General features: G+C 41.7%; 1 protein-coding gene across 1 annotated transcript; it reads right to left on the reverse strand.

The window, feature by feature from the left end:
• Nucleotides 1-2,438: 2,438 nt before the first annotated feature.
• On the reverse strand, nucleotides 2,439-25,741 carry LOC146305462 (protein O-GlcNAcase). Its single transcript, XM_084712213.1, has 17 exons — nucleotides 25,528-25,741; nucleotides 20,834-20,885; nucleotides 16,454-16,551; nucleotides 15,756-15,886; nucleotides 15,122-15,293; nucleotides 14,897-14,995; nucleotides 14,029-14,298; nucleotides 9,888-9,974; nucleotides 9,268-9,749; nucleotides 8,976-9,150; nucleotides 7,127-7,183; nucleotides 6,632-6,717; nucleotides 6,380-6,484; nucleotides 5,910-6,001; nucleotides 5,385-5,574; nucleotides 3,623-3,782; nucleotides 2,439-3,283 (listed from the first exon to the last, which is right to left on the reverse strand). Exons 1-17 carry the CDS (start codon nucleotides 25,565-25,567, stop codon nucleotides 3,147-3,149), a joined length of 2,433 nt encoding a protein of 810 aa, XP_084568339.1. The 5' UTR covers nucleotides 25,568-25,741; the 3' UTR covers nucleotides 2,439-3,146.
• Between the last annotated feature and the right edge of the window lie 304 nt (nucleotides 25,742-26,045).

Raw genomic sequence — 26,045 nt, forward strand, 5'->3', positions numbered from 1 at the left:
TGTGTGTGTGTGTGTGTGTGTGTGTGTGTGTGTGTGTGTGTGTGTGTGTGTGTGTGTGTGTGTCTGCTTGTGTTCATTATGGTTCAGAGTAAAGGCAGAATGATGCAGCTGCAGAGGCGGCAAAAGTAAAAACATTCTTTACTCAAGTAGAAGAACAGATACTGGTGCAAAAAAAAGGACTTCTTACTCAAAGAAAAAATAAAAAAAATACAGGCTCTGAAACATTAAGTCTGTTGTAGTTTTTTGTCTTGTTACATCTTTTACATTTTTTTTGTTTTCATGTCTTTTATGTCATTTTTCCTCTCCTGTCTTTTGTGTCTTGTTCGGCCTTTTACCTACAAACATCTTTTACATCTTAGTACAACTTTTGTGTCTTGTTTGATCTTTTTATGTCTTTGATGTCGTTTTGTGTTTTTAATGTTGTTACATCATTTGTGTCCTGTTAGGTCTTTTGCATCTTGTTACATCTTTTACGTCTTAGTATGTCTTTTGTGCCTTGTTATGTATTTTTCTCGCATTGTTTCGTCTTTTTCGTCTTGTTGCATCCTATACATCTTATGTTTTGTTTGTCTTGTTAGGTCTTTCACGTTTTGTTACCTCTTTGACGTCTTCTTACATCTTTTATTTCTTGTTATGCCCTTTGTCTCATGTCTTTTACAGCTTGTTACATCTTGTTTTATCCTTTACATCTTTTGTGTTTATCTTTTACGTCTCGTCAGGTCCTACGTGATGTGCACTGATGGATACACCACAGAATAGTCTTTTCTTTATGTTGTTGTTCCGTCCATTTAGAAATCATTCTTGATGCTGGGGAGGCGGCACACAATGATGCAAAATAAAAATAATCAATAATTCCCCTCGAATGCATTTAGTAACAAATAACAGGCCTGTTTTAAAAATATAAAGAGCAGAACATACAGATGTTTGTGTTAAAATGTAGGGAATAAAAGTAAAAGTCATACAAAGAAATAAAGACACCTGAAAACTCCACTTAAGTACAGTAACAAAGGGTTCTTATTTACTTCCCACCTCTGCACAGCTGTCGTAACTGACATGTTTGCACACACTCTCTCACACACACATACACCATGTACAAAGTACCTGCACACACACACGACACTCGCCGCTTATGTTTACAGTATCTGACGATGAAATGGCGGAGAGGTATCTATTATTATATCCAATTGAGCCCAGTGTAAACTTCAGATAAGTGTGTGTGTGTGTGTGTGTGTGTGTGTGTGTGTCATGTCTGTGCGTGCGTGTGTGTGTGTGTGATGCATCTTATCTGTCTGCATGATTGTTGCCATGCACAGAAAATCTGACTAAATTGTTTTTCTGATGGATTTTAGCGTGCATGCAGTCGCATTTTTGTCGTCACGTTTTCTCCTAAGACTTAACAGCTACAATGGCCGCGAAAAGTCCAATAAAAAAAATCTTCGTTAACGTCGCCACGTTGGAGCATTCCGTTGAAATCATGAATGTATGTTTGCGTCGATGTCAGTATACATGTAATCCTACTTTGTGAACAGCCACACAATGTTTTGTTCTTCATGCATGTAAACATTCATCTAATCTAAGCAAGTGTAAACAGTGACGCTGTGCCTGCAGGTCCAGTCTGGAGTTTGTTTTTTTTTTGTGTTTTTTTTTTAGCAGACTCTATTCAACCAACAAGACACGAGCTAGAAAACAACAGCCTAACTTTTAACATAATAATTACGGCTCATGAACAAAGCAGAGGGAGCAGAGCACAAGATCGCCTGTGGCAGCTCAGGCGTGGGATTATTTTGCGTCAGCTTTATTCAGAAATACCTTTATTTGCTTTCTTGCTGAGAATTAGATGAGATGATTGACACCACTCTCTTGTCTTTATGTTAAAAACAGAGCTACAAAAACTGAAATCTGGGGGAAACAACTAGTCTGGCTCCGCTTAAAGGTAACAGATTCCTCCGACTAGTCCAGCCCTGAATGGTTCGGGAACGTTTACTGCTTGGGGTCGTGTGTGACTGAGAGCGAGGATCGATATGCAGGGAAATCTGTACCGACATATATTCCCAACTAAATTCATAGCGACATTGCCGGTTGCGAGGGACAAGCACGCAAAAGGTTACGCCCACCTGACAAAAGACGTTTTCAACCAATCATAAGACTCCAAAAGCAACCGGAGTCACAGTGACTCCAGACATCAAACGTTCTTGAAAATATTGCTTTTAAGGTATCAAATGCATGTTTCTGATTTCCCAGACTTGTGGAATAATAAGAAAATAATATACGCTGATTGCCTGGCAATCACACAGCAACGACAAGAATCCACAAAGTTACTGCGCCTGGCCAAGAAATAGTACCAGAACATGAGGTGTTTGGCTAAGAACAGTAGCTCTGAGGCTCCTAAGGTTTAGGGTCTTGCTTAAGAGTACTTCAGCAGGACGGATCCTTGTTCCTTTTTAAATCAATAAAATGTACATATATCATCTCCAGCTGTATTTCTTAAGGACCCCCCCCCAAAAAAAAAATGCACATATGCCTGTTAAAATACGTATTGCACATTGGAGTTTCATTTCCAGCTTATTTTCACTTAAACCTGCAAGAAGTGATTTTTTTGTGGCCAGTCGGCGAACAAGCCATGAACACGTCACTGCTGAGTTTAAGTTTAATATTTAATCTCCTTGTAGTTTTTGGTAACATATTAAAGCAAAATATTGATTGCAGCTGCTGTGATCTGATGCTCTGCTCCCGTCTCAAACTATTCTGCTGTTGACTTCCTCGCAACTCGACTAAATCTTGTAATCCGTATCCAGCGGTGGAATCCAAGAAAGATTAGCACGGCTCTGCTGAATGTTTAAACTCAAAGCTTATTTTATATTTTGTAAATCCCTCAGAAATCTCTGGGTTCATCCCATTACTGCCACACAGACTCAAAGCAATCCAGGATTGTCTCTCTTGACAGTGGAAAATACAGACCCCGCTTCTTTTTCAAAGCTCAGCCGTCTCTGTGCTGTACTGTACATACTGTGTTTCCAACATCTCTCTCTGAGTGTAAGTGCCTCTGTGTATCTACTGCATGGGTGTGCAAGTGCCTTCATGTGTTTCTGGTGGTGTGTATGTGTGTGTGACCATGTGTGTGTGTGTGTGTGTGTGTGTGTTTATGTTCAGAGCAGCCTCCCCAGCACCACGCCCTCTCTGCTCCTCGCTTCTCCTCTGAGGATCTCCAGGAAGCCCAGTTTTGTCAAGAACTCCAGCCTCTGACGGTCTGTCGGCTGCACCTCGCAGAACACACCCTGAGAACCTGCGCACAGAAAACAAACGCTCGTGATGCACGTGATGTTTTTCAAGACGGCTGCTCTCCAGCTAAATACAAAAATGCACAAACAAATTCTCTTATACGTTAAGTCAAATATCCATACAAAACAATGAACTGTACAGAAGTTAGTCTGCAGTAAAAAAGTTAACAGTTTCTGTGATGCCCCTGTCTATAATGCATTATAATAATTTATTAACATACTTAGACTGTATGTGAATATTTTCCACATTTCTGATTGTACCATATACCTTAATCTTGTCAGAAATAATGGTGCTTCTAGAACTCCATTTCCAAAGTTTCAGACAGACAGCGACATGATCTTACCGTTGGCCTTGAGTGCAGCGAGGAGGGCGGTGAGCAGGGTGCGGCTGACGCTGATGTCCACCAGCTCGGGCAGGGCGTCCAGTCGCAGCTGAGAGGGGAAGTGATAGAGGAGGGAGTCTGGGTACTCTCCCTGGTCCTCCTCCATCAGCTGGATCAAGTCCTACACAAAGGAAGGCAGAGACACAAAGACGACGGTTAGTGGTTGAACACATGTATCTACAGACTTAACAATAGTAGTATAGTATAGATACCTTGGTTTGTTTGTTTTTTATCTAGAAATAGACAACAGAGGAAATCTACTCCATGCCTTCACAATAAGACGAACAGGACATGACATAAATAGTCTTATGTTGTTGTAGTTTCCCACAGCTGCCACTAGATGTTACTAATGGGCCATATTTGACTGATTGTCCCTTATAAACACTCAAAAGCCCAGGATACCTGCAAGTTACCCAGCAACCTAACAACATCATTTACCCTTTCTTAGTAAATCATGTCCCACCAAGAAAAAACTTATCCAAGACAACAACTCACAACTTCAAACAATTTTAAAAAGCCTTCAAAACTAACAACTTTGTTTTAAAAATCGATTATTTATTAAAATGCTGGCCCTTTAAAGTTGTGTCTCAGATTTCTGTCAACTTAGATATAACACAGATATTTACAAAAACACATTCAGGCATAAAACAGCATAATTTAAGAATAAAAATTAAGACCCCCTACAGTGTTGTACCAGTTCTAAAAAAAGAATTGAATTGAGTTGCATACAAACAGACAGTATAGACTAATTTTGAGCCTACATTCAGTGTCTTGTAACGTCAGCAGAGTACCTGCGGTCTTTGTTCTGTTGACATACTGTAGACCTCAGTAATTAGTCTAATGTACCTCCTGTCTGAGAGGCTGGTAAGCAGTTTTTCCTGAAGCGAAACTGCAAGCAGAGAGGTTTTCTCTTCCGAGTTTTTAAGTCATAAATCATATATTAAGGAAGTTATACAAGGGAGAAAAGTATGAGTGACAATAAACCTATTGTAATAACTGATTATGTAAAAATAATAAAGCAGGATAAGATGCCAGTCAAACATTTTCCAAGCTTGTTTGGCTCACTCGGCTTTGAGTGACTGTAAATCCTTCAGCTGGAGAACTTTCCTTACCTTCGCACACCTGTGACAGCAGTGTGAATGATAGTCATCCAGAGTGTGACTGTCAGCGTGCACCGTGACGCACAGAGTGGGCAGCTAAATCCTCCACAGATGTCAAGGACTGACTGTCCCTGTTGCTCACCACCGGCTCTGCTTGGCTCTTTGCCTGAGATCACTCAACTGTGATGCCGTGATGGGCGACAACAACCCTACAGCCAAGTCTGTTATCTCTCGTCCTATGTTCAATCAAGAGGGACAGTTATTTACTGGCTGCGGTGGATGTTCACCCCTACCATTTCTTTAAAAAAAGTCAAATCTGTGTGTACACTGTGTGCATGGGCATTAATCTGTATGTGTGTGCGTTCCTGTGTGCGTTATTTGCTTTGTTTACCTCTGTATGCCTCCCACATTGGTTATTAATCCATCACTGAGGGATCCAGATGGTGTAACTGCAGGTAACCTTAAGTCTAAACACGTGTGCATTAATTCACCTGTGTGTTGTGTGTGTCTGCCCCTCAGAAACACAGGATAGTTATAGTTTAATACCACATATTCACCTGTGTGTTGTGTGTGTCTGCCCCTCAGAGACACAGGATAGTTATAGTTTAATACGACATATTCACCTGTGTGTTGGGGTGTGTGTTGCCCCCTTTGGGAGGGTATTTGTCCCTCATGGCAGGCATCCAGCTGGCCTGGCACCGCTTGGCAAAGGAGCGAACGTCCAAGATGCCCAACACACAGCCGCACACACCCAGCTCGTCCTCCAGGATGAAGCTGTACTCGGGGCACAACGCCAGGCACGGCCCGAGACATCTGTGGAAATTAAAGACATTACCGTTTAAAAGAAAATATGTGAATTCGCTACTACTTGATTTTGATTGGTCATTATGCTCTGTGCACCAATGACCTTGGTCAACTTTCTCCTTTACCTGTAAAAGCGACATATCAAGTCACATGTTAAGTTAGCTAATGTTAGCAAATGGGTGGCACGCGGGTGCAGTTTGCATGTTTTCCTGTGTCTGCTCCAGTTTCTCCACCATCAAAATCACTGTACATTGTCACTTATATAGTATTCTAGTCTGATAAATATTCATTGTGTAAATGTTTTACAGTGCAGACCATTGTTCTGTCTCCTCTCATGTACACACCTGTCTCCTATGACATCTGGGTGAGCAGTGCTGGACTCTTGGCCACCCTGAGTCCTCAGGTGGAGCTGACGCACCATCCGATACAACTCCACCTACAAACACACACACACAGAATGATTATTGTTGTGAGATACAGGTTGTGATTTCATGCCCTTATCAGTCAGTTTCCCCACATAAAACAGAGTCGTTTAAAAACTGTTAAACTTATAAGGATTCTAGCGTGGCACTGACTGAGATTTTCATAAATCTTCCATGACTTTCCATCTCTAAGTCAGAGTGCCCTTAAAATGTCCCTCCTTCCTGGGTTGTTTCCAAATTAATTTTCTAAAGAGTGGTTTTATGTAACTGCAAAAACCTTCACCGATATCCTTTCCCTATCTTAAATGCACCTCTTTGAATCCATGACATTCCAAGAATTATCCCGGCATTATGTGCGAAACAAGAACGTGTGTGGGCGTGGCCTCTCCTACCTTGTCCTTGCTGTGGTAGGGCCTGATGTTATAGAGACGAGAGGTAGGGAAGAGAGGAGGAGGATGAGTGAAGAGTTCACTGCTGCTGCCTATCGGGAGAAGCATCTACACACACACACACACACAGGCACAGAGGCAGTTATAAAAGGACCAAGGTTCAACGTTACGTATTATTAAGAATTTAAGAATAAGAGCATGCACACATACACGGTGACAAAAAAAAAGGGAGGATATTTTACAAAATCCATTCACCTGCACCTCCCCAGACACACCCCCTTTGAACACCCATGGCTCTGATTCCACTCCCAGTAGGTCCGCCCCTGTGGACTTCCCACACCCTACCACAGACAAGAGCCAAACCGTCAGTGTGGTTACATCGTGTGGTGAGGATGGTTGTCAGTGCAAATGGAAAATGATCATACAGTTAAATCAGCTTTAAATATTCATACCAGCATAAAAGTTCCATGTTTTACAGCATTACACAACCTCAAGAGATGCTGGCTGAAATTAACTTCTTTTTTTCGATTTTTATGCTGCTGCCATAAATATTTGAAGTATAACCGGTGGTTCAGTCTTCACTGCACCCTCTGCTCAGCTCCATCGAGCTGGAGCTGAGAAAATAATGACTGGATCTTGGGTTCACAGTGGAAAATGTTCAGACTGGCTTTACTTTAAATGTGAATGATTTGTGCAGCACAGACTACATGTAGGTAGTTTTTGTTCAAACAAAGAGTTTCGAGGTCTCACAGTGGAAGCAGTTCCTCCAGGTGCCCAGGGTGGAGCTGTCACTCAACACTCGTCCATCTGAGTGACACAGATCAGTGGGTGGAGTTAGATTATTATATATAGTATAGTACAGAAAAACAAAAAATACAAGAGCACAGCACTGCATAGTACTATATTACAGTTTACTATACTATACTATACCATACTACAATATAGTATACAAAGATATGCTATGCTATTGCTACTCTATACCACAATATAGTATACAATACTATGTTATGCTATACTATACGATAGTACAATATAGAGTGCAAAGTTACACGATGCTATACAATGCTATACTATACTACAATACAGTATTCAAAGAAATGCCATGTGATACAATGCTATGCTATACATAGTATGATATAGTATACAAAGCTATGCTTTGCTATGCTATACTACAATAGAGTATTCAAAGATATGCTACACTATACAGTGCTATACTATACTATACTATAGCCCAATATAGTATACAATGATATGCTATGCTATACTCCAAAATAAAATACAAAGCTATGCTATGCTATACTGTGCTATGCTATGCTGCAATATAGTATACAAAGATAATCTATACAATGCTATCTGTACTACACTACAATATACGATACAATACTATGCTATGCTATACTATACAAGACTATACTACAGTATACAGGAGTACAGTATACTAATCATTCCATGCTATACTATACTGGACTATACTATATAGACTTGCACCAATTTCAACTTTCTTCGCCGATTCTGATTTCCGATTTTTGAGGGGTCTGACCTACCGATTCCGATTTTGGCTGATTCCGATTTTCAGTCTTTCTAAGAACTGTAATTGACAGCATTCACAAACATTTTTGCAGCTTTTCTTGTAAATATGTTCATAATAAGACACTGACTATTAAATATTCATTTAATACTTTCTCCAAAATCATCCAGATTTCAACCAGGCCTTATTATAGTTTTATATTAAGATTATGAATTGGGTGAACGTGATCTCGCGGGATTTCGCGGGACGCGATATCACGTGATCTCCTGTGGAAACGGATGTAAACAAACCGCAGACTGACGCGGTGCAACAGTTTGCAGTAAAACTTTGCCGTGAGAAAAACAGACACAGAAGTTAAACGAGTCTGGATGAGAAAATGTTTGAGGAGACACATCAACTCAGGTTGTTTATTCTTCAGCCAGAACAGGAGGTGAGATTTTAACTGTCCCTCTGTGAACAGCAGTCTGCTGCTAGCTTGCTAACATTAGCCTGAAGAGCTAGAGAGTTTAAGGCTGTTCTGAGACACTGTCAGCTGCTCTGTCTCGTTGTAGACTGTCTGTCTTCTCTTTATCCTGTTCTTGGAATCTGTCTCTGACACCAGCTTCAAGCAGACGTGTGTCAGTGTGTGTAGCTGTTATCAGCGCTGTGTTGACGTCACGGTCAGTTTGTCTGCTGCGCGCATGACGTGACCATCGTGCAGAACACGTGTGTGACAATGACGGGCACAGAACTGCATTTGTGACGCTGACCGGCTGGTCACCGGTCAGGGCCAGTCACGTGAAAACCGGCCCTGTTCCGAGCATTGCCGATTAATCGGTGCAAGTCTAATACTTTACTTTATTATACTATACTATACTATACTATACTATATGATACTAATACTATATTTTACTAATTTTTGCTTTGCTATGCTATACTACACTAATCTATGCTATGCTATACTGATATACTATAGGCTATATGTTACTGTTTTATGGCAGAACATTACATAGTACATCCTTGTATCAGTAGTACAATAGCATTAGTATAGTATTCTTGTAGTTTCCTTCTTTCATCCTTCTTTATACTCACCCAGCCAGCATATGAATGCTTTTGCCACCAGCGCCATGTTCCTCAGGTCCCATACATACGGATAAAGGTCATAGAGCACAGCCCTGTTGGCTCCACCCACCACGCTGCAGTGGAGCTGAGCTATGTCTTCACACAGAGACAGGAACCTGGAGGCCCGACCTCGCCACTCATCAATCTGAGGACATACAGACGTAATACAAAGTCATGTACGTCTCATCACTCACGTTCATCAGTCATGCACTCCACAATTCAAATTTTACCAACGAAAAATCTACGCGTAACACGCTCCGACCTTCTGAGGCGGTGCCTTCTTGTTGTTCGTGCTGACCAGGTGGCAGTTTGTTTTCAGCCAGGTCAGGTCCTGAAGCAGTTTCTGGGCAGACGGGCCGTGCTCGTGCGGCAGATAATGAAGCCCAACCAGCAGCCGCACCTGGGACTCACTGAGTAAGCCCTTCCCACCGGAGGAGAGTCCCCGACCCTGGGCCTTCTGACCCCTGCCTCCCCCTGAAGGTGCTCCAGGCTTGGATCCCGGAGGTTTTTGACTGGGTTGACCGGGTTGGTTTGACCTCTTCTTCTCCCCTTCTCGTCCCTCCCTCTCCCCCTTGGCCTTAGTCGGGGGCGACGACGGGGGTGAGCTGGAGTTCAGGGGGAAAACGGGGAGTTTGGCCACAGCAGAGGTTCCCCTCACGGAGGAGGGGCAGTCGGATCGGTCAGGAGTTTTGCAGCGAGATGTTGGAGCAGAGGCACGTTGGTCTGCTCGTGAGCTCTGTCGACCTGTGATCATTAAAAAAAAAAGTTTTGGAGTTTCCCTCCAGATTTTCTCTATGATAACTGAGCTGGAGTGTGATGTCAGAAGAAAATGGCAGCTGTGTGAACATGGTGCACGAGCAGCACCACAAAATAATGTTTTACCTGCTTGTAGTGGTTGGTTGAGTTCCTCCATCCAGTCGTGTAGTGCAGCAGACAGAGCTCTATCAGGACAGTATTCACACTCCTCATCTAGAGAAAATACAACATTGTGTTATTATATATTAGCCGACTGAATTACTCATATTCATACAGTAAACGGTGCAGTACATAATCAGTCTGTGACGTTCCTTGCATTCCAGTTGGACAAGGTTGTTGTGGACAAACCTACCCACACACATCGCACATATCCCCCACTTTTTATGCACGACTAGGAGAGACGTCTTGTGTTTTCTGCTGGAGCTACTGTCAGTCGAAACTGAACTGAGAATACATCATTTTATTCAAGTTTCGGAAGGACTTACACTACAGTCTTAGAAATAAGGGTTACAAAGTGGTTCTTTCTGGAGGGCCGAGCTTCTAACCAGAACCATTTTCTTCTTAAGAACCCTTATTTGAAGAAGGGGTTCCTTGTGTGTGAGACCAAGGGCTCGATGAAGAACCCTTTTCAATGAAAGACCCCTTTTTGGAAGGGTTGAAAAGGTTCATCAAGGTTTGTACCATATTATAGAAAGGCTTTTGGTAGAACCCTTGGGGTGGGTACAAGTTAAAACTTCTGGAATATAAAAGGTAAACCTGATATTTTTCTGGTTCCAGCTGGGAACCAGAATGGGACCAGTTCCAGATTGGTGGAAAAAGCCTCTGTGGGACTTCTAGTGAAACCTTTCACAGATAGTTCTATGTATAACTCTTTCTGTTGGGTTTTAGGTAGAAGCTTCCACCAGGAACCAAAAAAGGTTTTCTAATGAGGACGAGCCCAAGAGCCCTTTATGGTTCTAGCGGACGCTCGTATTTCTAAGAGTGTAAAACATGACATTGCAATTCTTGCTTTACATTAATTTTTTTGACCACATGCCCGACTGTATTTACGCTGGAAATACTGCAACACTATGTCATGTGTGAAAAACGATCTATGGGAATAAAGAAATCCACAGCACCAAAAAACAAAAGTCATACCAGGTGAGACAGACAAGACAGGCCTTAACACAAAAATCTGGCAGAGAAAAGGCGCCTACTTGAGGGAGACCATCGGCTTCCCCTCAGACAAAAAAAGGCCCTCCCTCAGTTTACTTGCTTAGTCTCACTCGATTTCCTTTTGATAACTAATGTACTATTTTTTCAATTCCATTCACTGGGCCTCCCCTGAAACTGTTTGGAGGCCCCACCTCCCACTTTGAAAACCTCTGTTCTGATGAATCTGTCAGCTGCCTGTGAGAGGCTTTTTTTTCGCACTTCATGAGTAATTTTTAGAAGCAAAATTGCACGCCTTGATTCAAAGAACTTTCAGATCCAGCGTCTGCTGAGGCTGAACAAAAGATTTTGGTAGTCCTGCAGAGATGAGGGAATTTCTAACAAAGGGAGAAAAAAAGGCTTAATTAGACCTGAAGCGTGTTCTTGTGTTGATCATAATGTTCCGAGTTCTGCTGCCGACATTGGAAACTGATTTGCACATTTGCACAACAGTTAAAGGTCACGTATTATGCAAAATACACTTTTTCATGGTTTTTCATCAAAGATAAGCGTTCCCAGCGTCTCTAAATACCCTCAAAGTTTGAGAAACTTCCTCCTTCTCTGTTTTTTCCTTGCTTCCCCTTTCAGAAAATGTGAAAATGATGTTGAGACAAGATAATGGCAAAAAGAGATAATGAACTGTCAGATCAGCTGGTTTCACTGAGACCAGAACGGTGTTGTGAGACAGGTGAAGTGTTGTAACGTGTCCACTGCACATGGTAGTACATCGTTCTTTATTTTGAAATGTATTTTATAATTGTAATCCTGTTGATAATCTCTGTTTTTACTAAGTGTAACTATAATCTGATTGTCTTTATTTTTTTGTAACTGTAATGTATCCTACTTACACAGTCCTGTTAAATGTAATCATAGATAGTAGATAGATAGAATTACACTTTTTCTCTACTGGAAACATATCAGGATATTATATCGATTTATTGCCCAGCCCTCCTAGTAATCATGAAGTTAGATCCTTCTCATAAAAAAAGACTCAATCCAGTAGTTACTGCATTTACTACTAACACCCCCACGTCTCCCTCCGTCTCATGCTATCATTAAAATTCCTCTTCCATTTCCATCCACATCACAGACATCAGCCTGCCCTTCATCTCTTTTCCCATCCCCTCCCCTAAAGCCGGTTTCTCCTCCACAGAGGGACCTTCCTCTCTCCTCATTTCTTTCCTACATCACACCACACAATTATTCCTCTGCCGCCACACACACACACACACACACCCAGCTCAGGCTTCAGAACAACATCACACGCTACAGCGGTTCTCTCGCATACATTTTTACATCCAACTCCCTTGTTTCCGCTCTCATTCTCTGGTGGTTTTCTCATGTATTTCACTGTCACAGTAAATTTAATACAACAAACGTGAACCAAATGTCAAATTAAGGTGAAGAAACAGCTATTACAGCTCCACACTTACAGAATACTTCAAATACAGACCATCAAGCACTTTGTGCTAAACAGACAGACTAAATGAATCCACTCTGCTGTGAGAGTAGATGAAACTGGTAAATTAACTCTGTTATGGAAATATTTTCATGCTGCTTGTTACCCACGTTCTATCTATTAACATTGGGAGGGTGGTTTTATGACTTTTACTGCAGCCAACCACCAGGGGGCGTCTGAGATGCTTTGGCTTCTCTTTTGGGGAGCTGTAATCCAATCTATTTCTAGATTGTTGTTAGTGGCGGTAGTTGTTTCCTTTTATTTACTTAACAAACATAAAATTAACCAACTTTGCTTTCGTCCCTCATGCTGCTTCTCTTGGGGTCGTAACATATGGCGATCATTCGGGATATGGTCGGACATCCAGTCACAGATTTTTGGTCATTCCCCCTGGTTTTGGTAGTCCTCTGTTTTCTAGTTTGGTGTGGAGACATATAGTCTGTCTCTCTCTTTTGTTTGCTCCACAGTGGGACAGGTTATCTGAGCGAACCAACTGAAGCAACTCCTCAGTTCATCCACCGGCTCACTACTTTATTATTTTGCCTTGTTTGTTTTGAGGTAAATCTCTGGTGAGGGTACGCTTTTTCAGGACCTTTGGTCTTTGTTCTAGGCCAGTGGTTCATGAAGCTCAGCGTTCGCAGTTGCCCAGAGCCTGGCACGCCTTACAAAAGACTACTAGGAATTTCTTTCTAATAGGTAAGGACTGGGGTTTCCTGTGTAAACATGTCTGCAAAATTTGCAAGCTTTGTTTCACTGTTTCGTGTTGTCAGGAGAGCTTTTGTTTTGAACAACTTGGCAGCTCAGGGTTTTGCAGCACTATAGTCCACACTTCTTTTATTTAAGGACTAGTATTTCTCTGAGTTTAAGGGAACCTATTTGTGTGCTACTCACAGTGTTAAGCCCTTTTGTCATCTAACTTCTTGTTGCCGTTTCTTGGTTTTGTGAAAAGAGAGCTTTGTGTTTACCCCTTTGCATTTAGTTGCACTACTTTGGCTGGATACTTGTGTGGTGTTAAGTGGCACTCTTGTTGTTATTGGCGCTGATAAGGTGACGTCTCAGTGATATCTAAAAGATATCTCAGTGTTGTTGAAAGTCTTTATGCCTGTAAGCAGGAGCTTAAACGCCTGTGGACCTTTTGACTTTTTTTGTCGCTGGTAAATAAAGTTGGCAGGTAGCACAGTGCTGCCCACTGCAGTGCCCAATGTGTGCGACTTAAGGTTTGTCAATCAAAAGATTCAGCACCCTTGATCACCATTGCACAGAATTTTGGTCGTCTGTAGGGACCACAATCACTAGTTTTTTAATAGATTAAAGTTTATTGAATAAATTTGTCCAGGGCAACAGATGGAGCTTTCATTTCTTCAAGTTAATTGATTTTTAAGAAATATCAGACAACATTTCTGCCTGGTGGTTAAAATTGTGTTAGTTGCCAAGCAACACTGGCCTATTAAACATTTCTTCAGGAAGCAATGGGACTAACTGTACATGGCTCCGGTCTGGCAGAGCCAATATTAGTTTATTAACTCGAGACATCTCCTGTCTCATCAACGCTACGTCTTCCTTCTTCCAGCTGCTCATTAATCCTTTCTTCCCCTCCACCCATCTCCATCCCCTCACCTTTCCTCTCCTCTTTTCCAGCTCTGTACCAGCTCCCCAGCGTGTGCAGAGGGATGTAGTTGGCTTCAAACTCGCAGTTGGGGTTGAGTAACAGGCCCCTCAGGTGGCTCCTCAGCTGAGGCTCTCTGCCCTTAAAAGGCCCCAGGAAGAGCCGTCTGGAGTCGTAGTCATTAGCGTGCAGGTTGTCCCAGATGAGCGGAGGGCGCTGGAGGACAGACTCCACCTCAGCCAGGCAGTCTACAGACAGTTTCCTGGAAATGACCTTACTGCCTGTGGAGAGAGAAGGGGAAAGATTGACAAAGGGAAGCCTAAAGGTTTGGAAAACAGATGAATTTGAGCCTTGGGGTTGCCCCTTTAAGTTTGATTCTCTAACACAAGAAAGTAAGAAGATTGATGTTGACATCAGGTAACTATCAGTTAATCACAGAAAAATGTTTCCCCAGCCCAGTCCTGAGCGTAAAAGCTATAGCTCATAACAAACATTTCCGATGAAAATTTTAACTATGCTGGAGAAAAATAAAGTTCAAAAACTGAGCTAGAGGAGAGAAGGTGTTATTGTGTGTATATGTGTGTGTTTTTCTATTGTACTTCCATATGCATGTGGGCGACTTACACCTACACTGTCTTTGGAGGAGGTTGTGTGTGGACTTTTGCCTGCACTTATTTGCATGTGCTGTGTTTTGCCAGCGTGTGTGTGTGTGCTATTATTAAGCAGGTCAACTAATGAGGCTAAAAAAACAAGAAACTGTACTTAAATACTGTGGTTTATCTCTGCAGAAATACAGTCACATTATACAGTGGGGTAAAGAAGACAGCTTAAATACTTAATCAGTTAAATCATGATTGTGCAGATGTGTGTGTGTCTCACCTGTCCATACTACTGTTATATTTGGCAGCAGGTCCTCTCCAATAGTCTGCAGGTAGGGGGATTTTGATACGCTGGGAGAACACAGAGAACCACAGTACTCTACAGGGAAACACAAACAGAGGCGTACTTCATCATCGAGCTTCACGGATGGGCAGTAAACACTGCACATTTGTCAAGTTTTACAACGTTCTGCAGACCACCGACACCACAGTTCAGCACACGTACCTGTGGGGCAGAACAGGAAGACGGGCGGTTCCCCCAAGAACCGGTAGATCTCATTGGTTACAGTCACCTGAGCGTGGGCGAATGAAGAGAAGGCCTCGCTGTCGGCCTGACACATGGAGTGATCGATGTCATCAAACAGGATGGCAAATGCCTGGCAGCCCAGGTCTGATACCTGGAGAGAGGCGAGGTCATGCATGAGAGAGGGTCAACAGAGGGTCTATTTGCACCCGGGTGACAATAGGCACAGGGCAGCTATTCAGCTATTCACAGCTCTGGGTTTAACTCCCATCCCAGTTTCTGCTTTTTTCTGTATTAAGTTGTAGTTTAGTTGGGTTTAAACAAAAAAAACACTACTTTGAAAGGAAAGGCCATGTTTGTCTCTGCCATAAAGGGCGTAAATAGCCAATAGCATTGTTGACTACGGACATTTGGGTGCTTGTGTCTGCCATGCTAAGTTGGAAATAGCCACATTAGCTGTTCCACCCTGGGTGCAAATAGCCACTTTGGCTGGTCCACCCTGGGTGCAAATAGCCACTTTGGCTGGTCCACCCTGGTGCAAGTAGCCACTGCTGCAAAAGAAGCACAGGCTCAAATCACAAAAAAGTGTTATTTATTATCTTATTGCGTCACATACCTGTCTCAGCTTGCGTTTGAGCAGAGTCAGGTCACAGGAAGAAGAGAAGACGATGTCCTGACCAGGGGAGAGGGCGTAAACAAACCTCAGGCCTCTCGACTGGGCCTCCACAATCAGGGTACGCAACTGACCTGAGGGGAGGAGGGAAGGGCAGGAGATTTAAAGTGAGACAAAATGAGACACACTTGCCAGCATTTTTTAAAATTATAATTACAGACGAACATCACCAGATTCTTTCTATCACATTTGATTTTTCTGTGTCTCAACAAGAATTCAGCTTGGCTCTGAATGACCAAGGTCTTCAAGGGCACTATAAAAATAATATAATGGACAACATAAAAACTGTTGATGCCTTTAGGATGGTGATGAAAAATAAATGTACCAGTAATGCCAAAGGGACAATGTCATATTTTGGACAGTGAATATTGTCCCTGAATGAAATTCCAAGGGCAGGTCTGGTCACTGTCTGGTTCCAGGCAGGGCAATACAGACTGAACTGAACTGAGGTCTCACTCACTCACTTGCTCAGATTTATGCCAGTCTGTCTTTATGATTGTGAGTCTTTTATTTTGAAAATTAACCAGATTCTCCCTGCCTTTTCTGTGTCTGACTTCCTGCCCGTTCGATCTGCTCTGTGCTAAATGATGCAGCATCCATCAAAAGTAGACTCTGCACATATTTCATCAGAATGTTCTTACCCTCCTCTTCAGGAGAATAGACTTCTCTCCACAACAGTCTGTGTTTCAGGTCATCTTTTGGGCCGTACAGGTACGTGTTCAACCCCCAGTGCTGCATCCTGGCACAGAGAGACATAAAGGGTGAAGGTTTAAGTCATTGCATCGCGTATTTCATTTTCCAATCACTACTGCGATTTGACAGTTGCTTTCTTAGGATATGTGGTATTTTTTACTAAATATTATGAAGATTTCCTGACTTTTTTTTTTAATTCAAGCACCTCCAGGACTTCTTAACAACATAAATTCTAAACTTTAATAGATGATAATAAGTACTATTTTTAGTTTAATGAAGGTTTAATCATTATTTTTTTCTAATTCTGACTGCAGGAGCTTGTGATGATAATGGCAGATTCTCCCGTAGAAGTTTTGATTTCAGCTGATTGCAAAGACCATGTGACATGAGTTACATAATTTGCATACTAAGCAAACTATTCAGTGACCCCTGATGCCCTGTATGGATGTATTGGTTTCTTAAATCAATTATTCAGATTTTTCCATTAATTTTTAAACTTTATTCTGTATTTTATCCAGCTTTTACGCAGTTTGAGGCGATAACTTTAGCTGTCACCTCTCGTCGGAGCCCTGGAGAGAGACAGCTGAGAGAGAGGCGAGGACAGAAGGAGGGAAAAAAACAGCAAAACAACAAGCGGCAAGAAAATAGGTCCACTGTATCGATCGTGGGGCTCCATGGCTGCCTCAGTTACAGGAAATGACCTCCTGAATTATAAATAGAGCATAGTACTAGGAGTGAAACAATATCTGCATCTCTCACACACAAACATGAATATTGCTGTCTGTCTCTGGACACGGACCAGCTCTTGTCTTCCTTGTCATTTGTGGGTGGACCGTGTTCTCACTCTCTCCCTGCTTCGTTTCCTGGACAGATGGTGCGTAAGTCGCCTCCACAAAGCTGCAGCCTACCTCCCTCGAACACACAATCGCTTTCATACTGTACACACATCCACAGGCCTGCTCTGCCAAACTTATGCAACAGTCAGCGTATGAATTTTGCCTGCACCCCACACTCGAGTCTAAAACAGCTGATCTATAAATAAACCTGGAGCCCACACACTCAGCTGCTGCTACACTGACAAAGTTCTGGAAGACAGACTCGTCCTCAGTCTCTTCATGAAGCAGTGACGGCCTCTTTAACCGTAAGCGTCGTTTGCCACGACATAAAACATCATGCATTTAGTGTAATCAACTATCTCGTTCACTAAACTTAAATATATATGTTTTAATAACACACTGAAACATCCTGACCCCTTTACTTTAGCTACGAAAAGTGACAAATCCATTTGTTGTTCAGTTTTTTAAATTATTATTCAGTTTCTATAATTAGATATTATTCAGTTTTCTGTTACAGTTTGGTTAGGTTAAGGAAATAAAAGAATTTGCTTAGCTTCAAGAAAATAAACCACTTGGTTAGGTTAAGACAATAAAGCTACTTGCTTAGCTTTAGGAAACAATTAATTAATTAATTAAATTAAAGCTTGAATTAAAGCTGAATGTTCGCTGAATAAGTGAGTGTCTATTCATGAGTTGTAAAAGATCATTTATAATCCTTTAGTTGGAGAAGATGTTCATAAGAGTTAATTTGAGGAAAAATGTCAATGGAGTCTGGCAGACAGTCACTGAACTCAAACTCCTGTGTGTATTTTTGGAACAGTGGGTGTTTGTTTTCAGCATTGAAAGAAAACCGACGGAGGCACCAGTTATCATCACTTGCTTCAACCACAGACTGTATATTAAATCAGAACTCACCCTATCTATTGCTGCCACTCTCTGTGAGGACTGCAGCACTCATTTTAGCATGCATACCTGTCACATATTTTTAAGGCAGCGGGAAAAGATTCGCTGCATCTGCACAGACTCATAATAAAATATATATCACCTGAAACTCAGTACAGGTTTAGGGACTCGTTATAGTGACTTGCTCGTGGCTACTGAAAGGAACAGAAACAGTGTGCTGTAATGATTTGGTCCGTATATTTAAGAGCAGTGGAAAGCAGAGAGCAGAGGGAACAACTTATCTCCAGGGACGCAGTCGGCTGCCACTATTGGCTGCTGCATCGCAAAAGTGTGTCACTACTCCCAACAGGCATTTATGCAAATCCACTCATTTGCAAGATCAGCGTGTCAACGAGAATTAATTGGTTCTTTAACGACCACGAGGTACACAAAGGGTCATATACAGTAAATCAGGGTTGCATTAAAAGGGCTGCTATTATTTTGACATATTATGATGTGATTCACAGTTAGTGGGAATAATGAGAATTTTCATTTTCACTTTAAAAAGCTATTAAAATCATGATGATGTGACATTTGTTCAGTGGTGGAGAGAGTACTAAAATTCTGTACTCAAGTTAAAGTACTCTTACAATCCTAAAATGTTACTCAATTACAAGTAAAAGCACTGATGTTACAAATATACTTAAGTAAAACAAGTATTTGGTGCAATTTGGTCCATTTTTTAAGTGTAAAAATGGCTGCAAACGGCTCCAGCAGACAAGACAATGTCAAACGAGGTGCAATTACTGCTGAGTCCATTGATCAAATGTCCATGAATACTTTTTTAATTGGTTAAATTCTTAGATTAAACATTAATCAGCATTTTGTTTTTTCCGTCCATATGTCCTTGTTTCCATTGGCCCATTCCTGATCAGATCACCTTATCGGCTACTAAAATGCAAATAAAATGTTTGTATATTAATTCAAATTGTACTTGCGCACAAACAGGACCTATAGACATGCATCTGAGAGAGGTGTCAGAGCGAGCGGGCTGCACACATACATAGAGTCAGGCGCCCTGAGCAGTTAAGGGTTCGGTGCCTTGCTCAAGTGCACCTCTGCAGCTACCAGTCCACACTCCGTTCTTTAGTCCATGTGGGACTTGAACTGGCAACCGTTCGGTTCCCAAGCCAAGTCCTTACAGACTGAGCTACTGTCCCTGTAACTAAGGAGATTACACCTCGTAATGAATACTTAAGCACAAGTACAGACTTGAAAATCTACTCAGAAAAGTACAAGTACCCAGAGGAGTACAAAGGAGAACATACAGGCTGTGGCACTGTCAGTTTAGCATATTTCCTTAACCTCTGATGATATATCATGGTCATTTTATGATTGCTGCTTTTTGCACTTGGATATGATCTGTTTAGTATTCGAGTGCAGTTCACTGTCACTGAAATCTCCGTGGGCTGATTAAAACAGAACGAATCTGTGTTTCTGTGAGAGCTGATGAAACTCTTGTGGCGGTCTCAGTGAGCAGCTGCATCGGTTGTGTTTAGTCGAGATTTAGAGAGACTGGCTCACGACCCTGCTGATTTGATATTGGATTACCGTCCCCCGGGACCGCCTCTTGCTCCACAATAGCACATTTGATTATCTCGAACGTTTTATTTCATCTGGTTTGAATGGCTTTGTTTTTTTGTCTACAGTTTTGTTGTCACAGTGTTTGCAGAAGAGAGCTTATTACGACACTACACCGGTGTCGCTCAGCAGTCTGTGGCCGACCGCTACAGAGTGTGGTTGTGCTGAGCAGCTCCCTGGTGTGAAGGTCTCTGCATGGAAAAAAGATGTTGCTAAATTAAGAGCCATGGGGGCAGTGAAATCTTCCCTCTGTAAAGGCTAAGATGACACATAAATTCTGTATTAGGATGACATAAACATACTGATTATAGTTTAAGACATGTGGTAGGCAGAACTCTCTGAGGGAGGCAGTGAATATTTGAGTTTTGTGCAACTGTCCCCGGTCTCCCCTACCAAATTTCATGGTGATTCATCCGTTGTTGAGATATTTTACTTGAAACCACAGTTGTTGACCTCATGTTGCCACTACAGGAAAAGTCAGCTGCATCATTAGGATTCGTCCACTGGACACCATGAATGTCTGAAAATTTCACGACAGTCCATCAAGTTGTTGCGGGTCGCTGTCCCTCCTTGACAGTCCCTCTAACATGGCTGAAAACTATGGAGCCAAATGATCCGTCCCTCCACGATAACAAAATGCACCCTCTGCCCCCGCCTCTCCCCTCCCTCCCGTCATCCCTGGCTGAGCCTCAGGCCCGAGGACGAGCTTGCCCTCTGCTGCGGAGTCATTCTGCGCCAGTGATTTCTCTCAGGTCTGAAATAGAGGCGTGGAACTGGGTTAAGGCCGCGGGCGTCGGGTCAGCAGCTCCTGAGCTCACGCCACACATGTGATGAAGAACAACAACGCGAAAAACATCCCCTCCGACCAGGTTAACGAGGCATGTGTGACACCTGTGCTCGCACGCAACCTCACAGACCGCAGGTTCATTACGGCGTAGAAGCTGCTTTAAAGCGTGGCGACAGACTTACCACTGGAAGAGGACTTTCCTCTGATCTATGGACCACGGCCTCCCATAGAACCCTGCGGAGGAACCAAAGAGATGAGATGAGAACACATGTCAATAAATCCACACCTTCAGACAGACATAATGAAACACCTTCTGCAGACTATTGATTAGTTCCACAAGGCCACAATTACAGGCTTTAATGGTTTGTGGAAATCCTTTTTGATAATTTAAAGGGACAGTTCAGGGGGTGATGAGGCCGCAGTAGAACAGGGAACCTCAATGAAGAGGAGAGAAGAAGAGGTGACAGCAGCAGAGTGATTGGCTGATGGGGATCGTGCCACAATCTGATTGGTTCAACAGAAAGAAAAGTGAGGAGTGAGAGAGATGGAAGATTGTGAATGAATGAAAAGTAAGGCTGGTCTTGAAAACCAGACTGACTGCAGTTGTGCTGTTTTTGGGGTGAACTTACCCTTTAAATTTCCATTTTATTGATCAATAAATTGCAGAATAGTATTTTTTAGATGTATATCTTCATTCTGAGAACATTTTGAGAATAAAATCGAAACATCAAGGATAAAATCAAAACCATTTTGACATTATTCTTGACATGGAATTTCAAATATATTGTTGACATTTCAATTTTATTCTCATAATGCAAAAATTTAAATAAAATCTTCCTCCTCTGATTTATTTTTCCAATCCCTGGCACTAATATACATATATGCAAAACTTTGAAAAGTTCCCTTAATAATCGGTCAAACATTGTGTGCAACGGTGGACACTCATAAACTGGTATTCTTGATGAATGTTGATATTTTCTCTGCAAACTTCCCACACTTTTAATATTTAAACAGATGTGCATTAACGCTGAATATGCACCATGGTGCGTTCCAGTGCATACATCATATCATGTGGTTCTCTACTTTTTTTTTTAGTTCCTATCTCCACAGCGATTAATCACAAACTGCTCACAGCTCGTGGACACTGTTGGCCGACGTTACGGGCTCATAAAAGGATGTGAGCTCCTCCTCTGCTTACTTGGTCACATCCCCTCTGTGTTTGGCAGAGGCATAATTCATCTCCAGCTCCGCTCTCCATCACATTTTCTATTTTTAGAAATGGGAGCATCTCCAGTGTCCCTCTCCCTCCTTTGTGTTTTTTGAAGAAGTCTGCAATCTGTGTGTGTGTGTAAGAGAGTGTGTGTGTGTGTGTGCATATGTGTGTACAGCAAGTGGGTCATAGTGAGAAGTAAATCGGAGCCGCTAAAAATCCAGACAGCTTTCTCCTGCGTGCCCGTGGGGAGTGTGAACTTTGCTGTGCATGTGCATGATATATGTACCTGTGTGCGTGTGTGTGTGTGTGTGTGTGTGTGTGTGTGTGTGTGTGTATCCTGCAGAACACTCCCCACTAAGCCAGACCCAATTACTGACTCTGCTGGACGCCACCACATGGGACTGAGAAACACGCAGGTTTATGGGGGTCCAAGAATTAGTAATGAGTTGTGTGTGTGTGTGTGTGTGTGTGTGTGTGTGTGTGTGTGTGTGTGTGTGTGTGTGTGTGTGTGTGTGTGTGTGTGTACAGTATGTGTGTGAGTGTTTGTGCTAGAGCTGCATGATGTGTCATACTTTTATTATCACTGTGATATGAATTTCCCAAATAAACACGTCCCAGAGGGCTGTGAAACCAGACTAGCTGTGAATTATGGAGCTGGAAAACCGAGACAGAGGACAAGCAGACCGGTGCTGAAAGAATTAGTCCAAACTATTTTAATAATCAATAATCATTTATTAAGTTATTTAACAAGCAAAAGTGTCAAATATTTGCTGCTTTTCTCTGCTTTATATCACCGTCAATCGTTTATTTCGGGGTTTTGGACAAAGGAAACGTCTTTGTTTCTGCTAACTTTAGATGTGCATTTTTCACTGCGACCAGACACAGATGTAATTAATATATTAAATAATAAAATGTGTATCAGATAAGTAGGTAGGTTAGCAAATTTAAGACTTTCATCTGCACGGCACCTTTTATATAAAGCATTTAAAATGTGCATATTGTTTGACTGATGAGAGGAAAAACATTTATTTCTAAGACTGATTGTGAACTGAGTTGTTATGGTTTGTCATTTTTAAAAATTAGCAGAATTAGCTCATTATCAGTTTAGATAAAGAGGAAGATCAAACATATGTCACAGACTTCCCAGAGTGAGTTTATTTTAATATTAGTGAACTGTATAGTACATAAAAATATAAGAGAGTATATCTGCACCCACTTTCATGCCCTTATTTGCATATTAATCACTGATAACAACCATAGTTTTATTATCATAGATACAGCATCTCCACCATCAGCATCACAATCTGAGAAATAAGGGTTCTAAAAGGGTTCTTTTCTGAAGGGCTGAAACCTTTTTTTAAAGACGGGGTTCCTGAAGTGTTCTTTGTGAGACAAGGGGGTCCATGAAGAGCTTCTTTCATCCAAAGAGCCCTATTTTGGGAGAAAGGGCTCTTTAAGGTTTGTTGAAATCTTTGAACAAGTGTTTTGTGCAAAAGGGTTCTCGACAGAACCCCCATGTGTGAGCGCTAAATAAAACTGTTGGAATATAAAAGGGTCCTTGTTAGAATCGTTGGCACCTGGTGGAACCATACCATAGAAGGCTTCGCCGTAGAACCTCTCACAGGTGGTTCTGAGTGGAACCTTTCACATAGGGTTCCAAGTATAACCTTCAAGGTAAAAAAGGCTCCAGCCACTTAGAGGCTGAAGAACCCTTTATGGTTCTAGTTAGCACCTTTACTTCTAAGAGTGTATTACCACTATCATCATCATCATCATCATCATCATCATCACATTGTTTTTCGTCACCATCAACAATATTTCAATCAATATTTCTGTCGGATGATATCAGTAGTATAATTATATGGGTCTCTAGCGACACTGGTGAAGATGTCCAATATATATATTTTTTTACAGAATAATGTTTTTTGTTGTTGTTTTAGTTTTCTAATCAGCATTTTCCACCTATTTGACACTTTTTCTTGACAGTTTTCTGTTTTTCGTTGCGCTGGTGTCATTTTGGATTTTACATGTAACGAATATCGTCCGATAAATTGAATCACAGACATGATGAAACACCTGCTGCAAAGTATTGATAAGTTCCACGAGGCCATGTAGCTGATCTGTTTACCATCACATGCTTTAATGGTTTGTGGAAATCATTTTGATACACTAAAGAGACAGTTCACACCAAAATCAAAAATACATATTTTTGACTCTGCCTTGTGGTGCTATTTATCCATCGAGATCCTAGATTCTTAAACTGTGGTACCTGTACCACTGTCTGCTACGTGAGCCCCCTCTAGTGGTACGCAGAAGAATATCGGAAATATAATTTTTTAATTAAATAAATTAGTTGAAAACATAATTTGAAAATACCACAAAGTTTCAAATGAAAACATGAGATCACTAAAATGTAATGTGATGTAACTGTCATGTAGTAATGATCATGCACACAGCGTGTACATATGACGTGCATGATAACTGGTAAATTGTGATGGCAACATGGTTAGTGGAGGTAAAAAGAAGAGACCGGAAATAAATGCTTCCAAAACATCCTCCACTATTACTAAGAGAGTTTGATGATAAATCGTGCAGCCGCGTTAAACGTTGCACCAAACGGCGCAAAACAGTAAGGCGGTGATTGCTTGGCTCAATATTTTCTGAGGTGGTACGCAGCATAAAAAGTTGGAGGAACACTGATCCAGACTGTTTTGGTGTGAGCTGCAAAGATGCATAAGCAAAGATCTATGCTTTCTCTTAAATGTAATGAAACGAGATAGCACTTATGATGCTCAGAGCACCAAAAAAAGAAAGAAAGAAAATTAAAACTTCAACACCAGCAGTGTGTCAGCAGTTTCATGTAGGAACTATTTTCTTCCTATGTAAAATCTGCTGGAACTATTTTCTTTCCACTAGAACCACTACACAGATAAATGGCAGATATGCATTGTTGAATTTGGGGTGAAATGACCCTTTAAATTTATTCTTTATCGATCAGTAAATTGTGGTACAGTATTAGGGATATTATGGATTTTTTTATTTTGAGAAAGAAGTCAAAACATCAACAATTAGGTTCAACTTTATCTTTGATATTTTGACTTTATTCTCAGGATGAAAAATATATTTTCCTTGATATCATAATTTTTTAATCCTTATTATTGGCATCAACACCTGCCCCAAAAATCCAGTATGAGCTGGGCTCCACTACTTTAATTATCAAGTTCACCTTCTCCATTATTGTCAGTATTAATATTAAATCATCTTCATTTCTGCCATCATCATCATTAGTATCATTATCATCATCATCTTCATTACCACCAGCCATTATCAGACTATTTCCTTTCCTTGGGCTGCAGCCTTTGAACCAGACATTAGTGGATGCTTTTCACCGCCTGCTCTTTGATCTCCACTTCAAGCCTGGATGATCAGCAGCACATCATCTCAGAAAAGACCTTTACATCCCAACCAACGTCAATTTCCACACACAAACACACACACACACACCGCCACTCCCACGCCCCCCTGCACCTCCAGTAAGTGACAAAACAAAGCTGAAATCTAGGTCAAACGGTGATCTATTCAAAACCATCTCCCCGAGGTAAGAAAAAAAAATCACATGATGTGACAGGAGGTCAGTTATGAAGTCGGCCGCTCTTTTCTTACCTTCCACCACCCCACAAAGAAACTGCTTCTTCTCCTCCATCCTGTCCGCTCCGGTCCGGTCCTGTCCTGTCCTCCGCCCCGCTGCCTCCCTCCGCGTCCAGTGGGCCCCTGACGAGCGAGGCAAGGCGAGATGCTCTCCCCGTCTGTCAGCTCAGATACCGGGGATATTCTTCATGCTTCTCCTCGGTCTGCCTCCACCTCCTCCTCCTCCTCCTCTCCCTCTCCGTCTCTCCCTACATCACTGGAGCCGTCGTGGTGCGTTCAAGTGCGCGGCGGAAGCTCCTGCTTTCAGCTACTTGACCTAATAACGAAAGTGACCCTGCAGAGGCAGTCGATTTTGGTGGCAGAGGTCATTCAGCCAAACTATGATAAAGATAAACCTACCACACATTATACTGTGCCGACTTTTGAGTTTAATGTTGTTCTTTAATATAATATAATTATTTAAAAAAGTAATAATAACTTAATTTGCGTGGCATTACTATACATTTACTGCAGAGTGAAACAATGAAATGTTA

This window comes from Lutjanus erythropterus, chromosome 23 (genome assembly GCF_056507025.1).
Source record: "Lutjanus erythropterus isolate fLutEry1 chromosome 23, fLutEry1.hap2, whole genome shotgun sequence".
NCBI lineage: Eukaryota > Metazoa > Chordata > Actinopteri > Lutjaniformes > Lutjanidae > Lutjanus > Lutjanus erythropterus.

What these genes read in the sequence shown, in the direction of transcription:
- LOC146305462 (XM_084712213.1), bottom strand. Translation starts at nt 25,567, where the DNA reads ATGGAGGAGAAGAAGCAGTTTCTTTGTGGGGTGGTGGAAG. An exon ending in TGGAAAAGAGGAGAGGAAAG is followed by an intron (nt 9,975 to 14,028) that starts GTGAGGGGATGG and finishes TATTTTCTCTAG; the next exon opens with ATGAGGAGTGTGAATACTGT. An exon ending in CGCTGCACTCAAGGCCAACG is followed by an intron (nt 3,284 to 3,622) that starts GTAAGATCATGT and finishes TTCTGTGCGCAG; the next exon opens with GTTCTCAGGGTGTGTTCTGC.